This window comes from Triticum dicoccoides, chromosome 3B (assembly GCF_002162155.2).
Source record: "Triticum dicoccoides isolate Atlit2015 ecotype Zavitan chromosome 3B, WEW_v2.0, whole genome shotgun sequence".
NCBI lineage: Eukaryota > Viridiplantae > Streptophyta > Magnoliopsida > Poales > Poaceae > Triticum > Triticum dicoccoides.
This window is the reverse complement of record NC_041385.1, coordinates 349,835,269-349,846,751: the sequence shown is the minus strand read 5'-3', so window position 1 is coordinate 349,846,751 and position 11,483 is coordinate 349,835,269. Positions and strand designations below refer to the sequence as shown.

Here is an 11,483-nt window from a genome sequence, read left to right as displayed (position 1 = left end):
CCCGGCCGCGCCTCCTCCTCCCCGCCCCGACGTCCCCTCCTGCCTCCCCTACGCCGCCGCGGCCCGGCCGCCCTCCCGCCTCCCATCAAATCCGTCAGCTCCGCTGATCCGGACGAGGCAGAGCACAAGCTCCCGGTCGGATTTGGCCTCGAGGGCCTCCGGGGCCCGATCCAAAGCCGCCATGGCCGTCCCCGCGTGAGCCCCATCGTCCTGCGTGGCCGGCGACTGATCCCGCTTCGACCTCGCCCGTGCTTCACACGTGGGAGATGACCACGCGCCTCTTCTTCACCCGCGCTGCAGCTGCGCCGTGCGGGAGCAACGCCGGCCTGCGCGTGCCTCCAGGCTCCAGTGGCCGTGCAGCACGTGCGTATCAGAAGGCTGCATGTTCTTGATTATCCTCTGAATCTGAAAGCCTACTGGCAGCAATCACAGATGCGGCAAAGTATCTACGGCGGCAGCAAATTTTACTTGCTAATCTCCTTGCGTGTTGCGCTGGATGGATTTAGCAATTACAATGGATGGATCCATGTGTGTTGTGCTTAATTGCTTCTTTCTGAACATGTGCAGTACTAGCAAAATCCAGCTTAGTTTCAGTTTTTAGAAGTTTCAATAGTAGAACTCACTTTTGGCAGTATAGTTCAAAGAAGACAGCTGGTTCAATGACAGTTTTAAAGGTTGGGGTTGACGCAAAGACTAGAACCCTCAAATCCAACCCTTAAAGCAGTTTAAGGGTTGGGTTTGAGGGTTCTAGTCTTTGCCCTTGTTTTTCAACCCTTAAAAGTGTCAAAAAGTGGCACTTCTCAACCCTTAAAACTGCTACAAGGGTTTGAGGGTTTAGGGGTTCTACTAGTAATGCTCTTAGTGCATACAACCCACTGCCTGACTTGGATCCTCAAACAATTAAAGTGAAATATGGAAATGTGTATCTTGGAGCCATGTAGCAAATTTCCAACTGCTTATTTCAATATTGTTTGCTATACATGTCTTGACCTTGGATCAGTATATTACTGTAAACTTGTAACATAATATGGGAAAGACAATCACAAGCACTAAATACAGCCGGTGATAGTAATTGCTCGGTGGAGATTAAACCACTATCTGCCATTTAAGCCTACAATATTGTTCATTTGATGATTTTTCTGGCCATTGACATTCAGATGGACACAGAAAGATAAACATACAGGACAACGTCCAAATATAAGTACATAGAGATGAATGTAATTAAAGCAGAAGGGGCAGAGGATGCACCTGTCTTGGTTTGGCAATAAGATTTACTGGCTCTTCCACATCACTAGCCGCATCCCCTTCATCAACATGATCATTGCCCAGGTCATCATCATCCCAAGGTCTGGATGGCATAAAGTCATCGCTGTTGTCCCTTGAATCATCTATAAGGAGGTCAAAGGCACCGTGGACCATTGTACCAGATAAATGATGTCAGAAAAAACAACAAAATCACATCAACAGAAATATAGGCAAACAGTACTCATGAAGGCATAACCTAGTATGAGCTGCAAGCTTTGTTTCGCATTGCGGTGTATTCTGATAAATGGGATCATCTAGCCAGATTTTATCAAAATTATCATTTCCTTGACTTTTTTTTTACTTTTGAGTCTATTTTTCTGCAGCAGATTATAAAATAATTTCCTGGAAACAGCCTCTTCCAGAAATGCAGGGAAAGGCTGCGTACAAAAGACAAAGTGGTCGGACCCTTCCCCGGACCCTGCGCAAGCGGGAGATACGTGCACCGGGCTACCATTTTTTTAGATTACAAAATCAACTGTAAGCTGAGACATACTGCTAACGGAATGCTACCTACTAACATCAATGTTCATAACAGATTAAATCTTTCCCGGATTGTGTAAATAGAGCAATAAAGTCTTTAATCAAAACCAGCAAGTCCAGAAAGAAGTACAATAATGCAATATGATACACGAGGAACAACAATTTTAACTTGTAAAGACACATATAGTATAAATAGAAAGAAAAAAAGTAAACCTATTGTTTTCAAACTTCAATTTTTTGCAGGTCCAGAAAGAAGTACAATAAAGTCTTAAGCAGGAAGAAAAATCTTCAATTCAAATACAGAATGCGAGAATGTAACAAAACTTACCAAGTGGTTTTCTTCTTCTCCGAGCCAGACACTGCAAAAAAAGGCGCACAGTTATTACAGCCGATCCTAGGCCCGTATCAAGAATAATTTTCATGGAAGTAAGCATTACCAAAATATCTGGAAGAAGAAATAATTTAACAAGGCTTTCGAGTTGGTAATGGCAATCCTCTGGAAGTTTATTGTTGCAGCTACCCTTATTTGCAGGCAGCAACAATGATTTTGGGTTCTTGGGAGGTGCAAAAACATTTGCCTTCTCATGTTCCAATGCTTTGGTGAAATCAATATCAGGCTCCTCTTTGCCTTTCTTCTTCTTTGCCTTTTTTGCTACTTCCAAATCACCAGAAGAAGTTTGGGCAGGCTCCAGATCTAGACAATGGTAAGCTCAGTATTAAATAAACTAGTTTGAAATGGAATCAAAATAGGACTAGCCAGGGTTTACCTCTAACTTTTCGATATTTCCAATGCTCGGGTCCAGCCCAAGCATTTGTTTTGGAAGAGAATCCCGCGCCGAGTGACAACAAATCTGCAATTTTCTCGAGCCTTTCATCTACATCAGGACCGTCTGGACCCTGGAAAGTGTACTCACAGTCATCGGTTCCCTGTATACCAATACACAGTCAAGACAACAAATTTGTAGAATCAGGTTTGGAGCTTTGAACCTGTAACAAACTATAACTGTTCTTTTGTACTACCTTGAATGTGGGTATTGTTCTAATAGAAGAGAAATAGCAATACTCAGTTGTAGGCAGCAGATTATAACAACAAAAGAAATGCTTGAGGTACAAGATACAAAATGTAAAACAATAATTCTACCCTATGACTAATTAACTTTTCCTCATATGCCTTCAAATACTCCCTCATTTCTAAAGATATCGTTTGGGAGTTGGACACAAGAGTTAAGAGTGTGAGTGAGATGTCCATGTTACCCTTCAGTTATTTTCATGCCCTTATCTTTTTTATCACCAAGGAATTAAATTGCCTCTTTTTCCTCCTAAAAGCAAGACACAGAATCACAAGAAGTCAAGAAGGATTAATTAACTCTTTTCTTGATGGCATTGATGAAGCAATAAACTGGAACACCGTCACTAAAGTTGCGTTGTAAGTTTAGAAAGACCAGTATTTTGAGGAAAGTTCGAGAGGCTAAGAGGATTTCTATTGTGGAATGGAGGGAGTGCATGGATAAGTACATAATGCACAAGTAAACAACAGATAGTTCCCTAACCAGGTAGTAACTATTTTTCTGAGTTTACAAGTACCTCTTCATAGTTTGTTGAGTTGAAATTCATTGGGTTGCAGTTTTCATCATATGCACTGTCCTGATCATCACAACCACCAAAATCCCAAGTTCCACAATCAGGTGGCATGCTGTCATCATTACTGTCAACCACCTGATCTTCCATCACCAGCATTTGCCCGGAAGATGCATCATGTGATGGCCTTTTATTTTCTTCATCAAACTGAGCCACGATATCCCTCAAGGTAGGAGAGATGTCATTGGATAGAGGCATGTGAACTATCATTTGCTCAATTTGTTCTGTCAAAGAGTAGTAGCAACTCACTAAAATCCCATTGGAAGCAACATGTAAAGAGCATACACAGCAGAGCGACAAACTGATATTACCTTTAGCAAATGAAAGATCAATCACCTCAGCCTTCTCAGGATCAGATAAGATGCATTTGTCTGGCGCTTCAAACAAATCAAAAAGCACACAACAACTGCCATATACTCCAAGATTATACAATAAGAGCCCCTTTGCTCCACCTTCATCAAACTGAGCAGTGGTCTGATGGTATAGAGGATCCACCGTGAAGGCAGCTATAATTGCAAATAAAATGACCTTGTAGTTTCAGCCCCATTATAGAATTAATAAATTCCACAGAAGCACAATGAGAAAAGGTTTGAAACATACCATCAAACTTCTTCACATTAAGAGCCTCAAACGAGGACTCCAGCGTCGAAGCAGGTGAAATCTGCATAGCCGAAACAGCATTGGCAAGATAAAGGACAAGTGAAGTGCAGGTAGTGAAAAAACGTATTAAAGAAGTGTACCCTCCTATCAACATCCTTTTTGTTGACGCCTTCTTCTTGTGCAGGCTCTGCATCGCCACCTTCTCCCAAATCTTGTTACAATTTCCAAATCAAAACACTGTAATGTAGTTGTGTAGCTTATATTTTTATATGGTTATTAAACTTGCAACTATGAACACAAAGCTAAGTTTATGACAATAATAAACAGATAGGGAATTCACAACAATAGTCATATAACAATATAAAACAAAAAAGATGTACCAAACCAAACCTACGTCATTCTCAGAAGGTTGATGCCTCATGCAAAGTGCACACTCGTGTAAACCAGCGTAACATGGTAATGTAGCACTGAGTGGTTTCCCAAAGAAATGGTAATATTGCACTGTAATTATTACCTTAACAAAAAGGTGCTAAGGTCGTCCTGATATGGTGATATTTTTAAATTAAAAACCTAAAAGATGTTCTTATTTTCCTTTGCATCAGTTTAGAAACTGATCTTATCAGTAAACCACAAACGGACGTCATGTATGACAGCTTACTTCAGAGTTTAGCTTGCAAAGTTGGTTTCCAGCATTATAAGAGTATTTGCAATTTATACCAAGCCGCTTAAACAAGACAAATAAATTCAAATTGGTGCACAATTAGAAGATACTAACAACGCAAGTGATACATACCAGCCTCTTAAACGAGACAAATAAATTCAAATTGGTGCACAACTAGAAGATAACTCCGCCTATGTTGTCTCAACATAGCCGGTCCCAAGCCCGGGTAAAGGAGGAGGGTTGTGATAGGCTTGGCGAGCCAACGTAAAAACTCAGCCACTCTTATGGAGATGAAACCCAAAAGATTTCCGTTGGGGCGTAACCCTCTCAGCGACGCGCCACATCGGAACCCGGGTGTGGTGGAAAATGGGCAAGGGCCGGGCCGTCACCCCTCAAGTGGCGCGCCGTATCTTGATCCGGATACGGTGGCAAGTGAGCGAGGATCGGGTCGTCGCATCCTTAGTGGCGCGCTACATCGGCGCCCGGATGTAGTGGAAAATGAGCAAGGGTCTTCGCATTTGACTCGACAAGTGCGAAGGGTAAGGAAGCTAGCCGAGCCTAGGAGGATTCGCTTAGGTAGTTGGAACGTAGGGTCTCTGACAGGGAAGCTTCGGGAGCTAGTTGATGCAGCGGTGAGGAGAGGTGTTGATATCCTTTGCGTCCAAGAAACCAAATGGAGAGGACAGAAGGCGAAGGAGGTGGAGGATACCGGCTTCAAGCTGTGGTACACGGGGACGGCTGCAAACAGAAATGGCGTAGGCATCTTGATCAACAAGAGCCTCAAGTATGGAGTGGTAGACGTCAAGAGACGTGGGGACCGGACTATCCTGGTCAAGCTGGTAGTTGAGGACTTGATTCTCAATGTTATCAACGCGTATGCCCCGCAAGTAGGCCACAATGAGAACACCAAGAGGGAGTTCTGGGAAGGCTTGGAAGACATGGTTAGGAGTGTACCAATTGGTGAGAAGCTCTTCATAGGAGGAGACCTCAATGGCCACGTGGGTACATCTAACACAGGTTTTGAAGGGGCGCATGGGGGCTTTGGCTATGGCATCAGGAATCAAGAAGGAGAAGATGTCTTAAGCTTTGCTCTAGCCTACAACATGATTGTAGCTAACACCCTCTTTAGAAAGAGAGAATCACATCTGGTGACTTTTAATAGTGGCCAACACTCTAGCCAGATTGATTTCATCCTCTCGAGAAGAGAAGATAGGCGTGCGTGCCTAGACTGTAAGGTGATACCTGGAGAGAGTGTTGTACCCCAGCATAAGCTGGTGGTTGCTGACTTCCGCTTTCGGATTCGTGTCCAGCGGGATAAGCGTGCCAAAGTCGCTAGAACGAAGTGGTGGAAGCTCAAGGGGGAGGTAGCTCAGGTGTTCAAGGAGAGGGTAATTAAGGAGGGCCCTTGGGAGGAAGGAGGGGATGCGGACAATGTGTGGATGAAGATGGCGACTTGCATCCGTAAGGTGGCCTCGGAGGAGTTTGGAGTGTCCAGGGGAAGGAGAAGCGAAGATAAGGATACCTGGTGGTGAAATGATGATGTCCAGAAGGCGATTAAAGAGAAGAAAGATTGCTTCAGACGCCTATACCTGGATAGGAGTGCAGACAACATAGAGAAGTACAAGATGGCGAAGAAGGCCGCAAAGCGAGCTGTTGGTGAAGCAAGGGGTCGGGCATATGAGGACCTCTACCAACGGTTAGGCATGAAGGAAGGTGAAAGGGACATCTATAAGATGGCTAAGATCCGGGAGAGGAAGATGAGGGATATTGGCCAAGTCAAATGCATCAAGGACGGAGCAGGCCAACTCTTGGTGAAGGACGAGGAGATTAAGCATAGATGGCGGGAGTACTTCGACAAGCTGTTCAATGGGGAGAATGAGAGTTCTACCATTGAACTGGACGACTCCTTTGATGAGACCAGCATGCGTTTTGTGCGGCGCATCCAGGAGTCTGAGGTGAAGCAGGCTTTAAAAAGGATGAAAGGAGGCAAGGCGATGGGCCCTGATTGTATCCCCATTGAGGTGTGGAAAGGTCTCGGGGACATAGCGATAGTATGGCTAACCAAGCTTTTCAACCTCATTTTTCGGGCAAACAAGATGCCAGAAGAATGGAGACGGAGTATATTAGTACCAATCTTCAAGAACAAGGGGGATGTTCAGAGTTGTACTAATTACCGTGGAATTAAGCTGATGAGCCATACAATGAAGCTATGGGAGAGAGTCATTGAGCACCACTTAAGAAGAATGACAAGCGTGACCAAAAATCAGTTTGGTTTCATGCCTGGGAGGTCGACCATGGAAGCCATTTTCTTGGTACGACAACTTATGGAGAGATATAGGGAGCAAAAGAAGGACTTGCATATGGTGTTCATTGACTTGGAGAAGGCCTATGATAAGATACCGCGGAATGTCATGTGCTGGGCCTTGGAGAAACACAAAGTTCCAGCAAAGTACATTACCCTCATCAAGGACATGTACGATAATGTTGTGACAAGTGTTCGAACAAGTGATGTCGACACCGATGACTTCCCGATTAAGATAGGACTGCATCAGGGGTCAGCTTTGAGCCCTTATCTTTTTGCATTGGTGATGGATGAGGTCAGAAGGGATATACAAGGAGATATCCCATGGTGTATGCTCTTTGCGGATGATGTGGTGCTAGTTGACGATAGTCGGACGGGGGTAAATGGGAAGTTAGAGTTATGGAGACAAACCTTGGAATCGAAAGGGTTTAGGCTTAGTAGAACTAAAACCGAGTACATGATGTGCGGTTTCAGTACTACTAGGTGTGAGGAGGAGGAGGTTAGCCTTGATGGCCAGGTGGTACCTCGGAAGGACACCTTTCGGTATTTGGGGTCAATGTTGCAAGAGGATGGGGGTATTGATGAAGATGTGAACCATCGAATCAAAGCCGGATGGATGAAGTGGCGCCAAGCTTCTGGCATTCTCTGTGACAAGAGAGTGCCACAAAAGCTAAAAGGAAAGTTCCACAGGACGGCGGTTCGACCCGCAATGTTGTATGGCGCGGAGTGTTGGCCGACTAAAAGGCGACATGTTCAACAGTTAGGTGTGGCGGAGATGCGTATGTTGAGATGGATGTGTGGCCACACGAGAAAGGATCGAGTCCGGAATGATGATATACAAGATAGAGTTGGGGTAGCACCAATTGAGGAGAAGCTTGTCCAACATCGTCTGAGATGGTTTGGGCATATTCAGCGCAGGCCTCCAGAAGCTCTAGTGCATAGCGGACGGCTAAAGCGTGCGGAGAATGTTAAGAGAGGGCGGGGTCGACCGAATTTGACATGGGAGGAGTCCGTTAAGAGAGACCTGAAGGATTGGAGTATCGACAAAGGGCTAGCTATGGACAGGGGTACGTGGAAGCTTGCTATCCATGTGCCAGAGCCATGAGTTGGTTGCGAGATCTTATGGGTTTCACCTCTAGCCTACCCCAACTTGTTTGGGACTAAAGGCTTTGTTGTTGTTGTTGTTGCACAACTAAAAGATACTAACAACGCAAGTGGATACATACCAGCCTCTTCCCCCCTTCCTGCGCGGTTGATCCCACCGAGCACCTTGTACGCCTCAGAGTGCACCGAATCCACACGCAGAGAATAGATCTTGACGCCAGCCTCTAGCGTGCAGCTAGCCTGGTCGCAAAACCATAATTTGTTTCCTCGATCTTATGATTTTATAAGAAAAAGAAACACAAAGCTGTTCCCAAATTGAAACTAAGAAAGGAAACGGAAGATCATATCACGCGCACTTTCTGGAAGTTGGTCTCGTCGTCCTCCTCCTCCCCGGCATGGATGATCTCGCTGAGGTGGTCGATGAGCCCCAGCTCCCACGTATTCTTCTGGTTGATTTTCTGCCAAATTTCCACAGATAGAAAAGAAAGAAAAAAAACAAGCTTAGTAAGATCCAGGAGCGATGTAGGGTTTTGACGGTGAGTGAGGCACGTACGTTCTCCGAGGCGAGTTTGATGCAGTTATGGAATAGGTCCATGACCTCGTCCCGGTTGAGGAGGTTGGGATGCGAGGTCTTGGGCGCGAGAGATGCGGCAAGGGAGCGTCGACGGACGGAGGCCGCGCGGGCCATGGCGCGAGCGCGAGCGCGCTCGAGCTGGTCGTCGTTGGAGCCGAGCGGGAACGCAGGCGGCGGCGACTGCAGCAGCAGCCTCGAGCCGAGCGGGAACGCAGGCGGCGGCGACTGCAGCAGCAGCCTCGAGCCGACCGCCATCCCACGGGCGGGAGGCGGAGTCGGCGCCTGCGGGGGGGCGGCAGCGGAGGCGTCCTCGGCGGGCGGCATCTCGTGGGGAAGGACGGCGGCGAGGGAAAGGGGATCGGGTTCTCGGGGGATTTGCGGGGGTTACTCGCACCGCTTGGGGTCTCCGTTTTGGAGGAGCCTGGTGTCGTTTTTCAAATTTTCGGGAGCCGCTCGAAGCGGCAATCGGCGACTCGTGAATCCAACGGGCAGTTTTTTTTTCTCTCCGATCCAGTGAGCTGCTTTTTTTTTCCTCCGTACCACGTGCCCATGCGTTTACCATGATATGTAAAAGTAGTGATCTCCCTCTAGATTAATCTCACTTCAACACAAGGTTGACCACATGATGATGATTACAGAGGAATGGTTACACCAATGGAGGAAGAACACATGAACTGGAGGAAAGGGAAAGGAAGGAGATAGGGAAGAGAGGTAGCCGCCGCCGCCGGTTCGTTGATCCACTGGATGCCCTTGACGTCGCCTCCTCCCAGGCTCTTATCGCTTTCGTGGTTTCCGAGCGGACCAGGCCCCCTTAGTTGGCCCAAGGGGCCAGCCCAAGCACATGATGGTAGGAGGGTTCCTAACATCCCTCCCTCCTTGAAATGCGGCTTAACCTCAAGTCGACACCACCGAGAACCGTCGGGATCCCATTGCACTTGGTCTTCCTTGACTAGCTTGAAGTCAGGATGGTAGTCGAAGTCGAGGTTGAATTGAACGACGAGGTGGTAGTTGCCGTTTGTGACTCCATCCCAAGAGGCACCGCGGAAGTGGTCGTTGCCAACATAGTCTTGATCGAAGCTGAGGTAGTACTTGTGGTCGATGGAGCCCTGCACAACGACGACAGCGACACTGGTGATGAAACCCCTCCCTCCTTGAAAAGTTTCTTGATTGGAAGTTGAAGTCCTATAGCCTTCCTGGACGTCCGTGAAGCTCCCTAAATCATCAGGTGCGACACAGATTTTTCCGCTCCTCGTGGACTTGCATGACTGATAATAAAATGGAAGCAATAACCCCCATAGTGTTATGAGCTTGTCAAGTCTGCAATCAAGCTCCAATGTTCCAGGCAAGAAATGGATGGTCATCCACTGATTTAGTTCGCCGCTGGCCATTGGCTTCTCCATTCTCAAGTGGATGCATATAGGAGTCGCATATGCAAGCCAGACTTTAAACAGGTAATGCATCAGGAGAGTCAATGCACATGTACTGCATATGTAGCTCGCAAGGCCTCCAGAATCCCACAATTGCTCAAAGTGATTGTCACTAGCAGAAGTATCAGGAGAATACATTAGCTCTGTTGCATATTGTACGGTCCGAGCAGCAAGCAATCTTAGAATTTCCAAATTCCCACCATAAGGACTGGCCTCACCACAGCAGATTACTTCATATAGCAGCCCAAACACTACACACTGCCATGGATGTTCATAGCAACTAAGCTGCCATCGTTTCAGAGCCAGAAGCAGGTGGCGCCTTTTGCTGTGGTCCTCAGGTTGCAGCTAGGAGATGTCCAACAGAGGATGCAGAAATGTCGCCAGTTTATATGGTATAGCTTCACACACCGCGATGGACATATAGCCAGACTGAAGCACATAACAGGAGCAATAGGCATAAGGAACTCGCCAAATAAAATCAGTAGCAATTGAACTGGTACACCCAAGCAGTTGCGGCTCATGCAGGAACGGGGCAGTTGGATCAGGTGGATGCTTGCAACAGAGAAGTATCTCCCAGTCAACGACAACAGCACTGACTTCATTCAGTTGTAGATTTTCTTGAGCTAGGCCAACCTCAAAGTAACATTTTGGTTGTACACAGTGAATATGCGATGATTGCAACATTTTTGAACATGTTTCTCTATGAACCATGTGGGATTTAAGGCATCGGTTCAGCAACAGATTAGAAGGCCACATAATAATATTTTGTGAATTTTTCTCCTTGCAAACATCATCAAGAGTGAATGTGGGACAACAAGTCTGATGTAGTATGTGCAGCAAGAGATCGAATACACTAACAATGCTAGAGTTATGGTGTTGTTGCTGAACAAGTTGGCTGATAAGAACACCTGATGATGCATTGAAACGTGCCTGAGGTTGGGCACGAATACAGGAAGCACAAGTTGCCAGGAAGAAGCAATAGCAAGAAGAATCTCTTTGAAGAAAATTAGAAGCAACCAGACTCGCACACTCAAACACGTGTAGCTTCAATAAGTTGATGCTTAGATGACCTGCCAGCATGCTACCGGCTTATACTTTCATAATTTAACCCGCCGTATTTAACGGCCTGATAGTCACCTCACTCTCATAGTTAGGGCGGCTCATAATTTCTCAATGGTTCACCATAACATGTTGTCATCTTATAGTCATAACTGGCCTATAACTGCTGAGATGTCATGTAATCACTTAGGTGGCTTATCATTGCAGTTTTAACCAGCCATACTCTTATTCCTTATCCGCAGATTTTAACCCGGCCAATCATGTTTAAGGCTCCCACTTCTTGTGACTGGGTAGCCTCCCAAGTCTCAGAACTCATGCTCAAAGATTATGTGG

General features: G+C 46.2%; 1 protein-coding gene across 2 annotated transcripts in view; it reads right to left on the bottom strand.

Annotated features, from left to right (window-relative positions):
* The window catches only part of LOC119276043 (condensin complex subunit 2-like), a 17,809-nt gene extending 8,769 nt beyond the window's left edge, over positions 1–9,040 (bottom strand). The window contains exons 1-11 of one of the 2 annotated variants that reach the window (XM_037557000.1): positions 8,644–9,040; positions 8,447–8,548; positions 8,213–8,330; positions 4,164–4,234; positions 4,024–4,084; positions 3,735–3,929; positions 3,370–3,647; positions 2,553–2,712; positions 2,223–2,479; positions 2,114–2,144; positions 1,249–1,388 (exon numbers count right to left, since the gene is read on the bottom strand). In XM_037557000.1, the coding sequence (XP_037412897.1) occupies positions 1,249–1,388; positions 2,114–2,144; positions 2,223–2,479; positions 2,553–2,712; positions 3,370–3,647; positions 3,735–3,929; positions 4,024–4,084; positions 4,164–4,234; positions 8,213–8,330; positions 8,447–8,548; positions 8,644–8,988 (1,758 nt within the window). In that variant the 5' untranslated portion in view covers positions 8,989–9,040. The remainder of the gene's footprint in view (positions 1–1,248; positions 1,389–2,113; positions 2,145–2,222; positions 2,480–2,552; positions 2,713–3,369; positions 3,648–3,734; positions 3,930–4,023; positions 4,085–4,163; positions 4,235–8,212; positions 8,331–8,446; positions 8,549–8,643) is intronic. The other variant, XM_037557001.1, reaches the window with a different exon arrangement.
* Between the last annotated feature and the right edge of the window lie 2,443 nt (positions 9,041–11,483).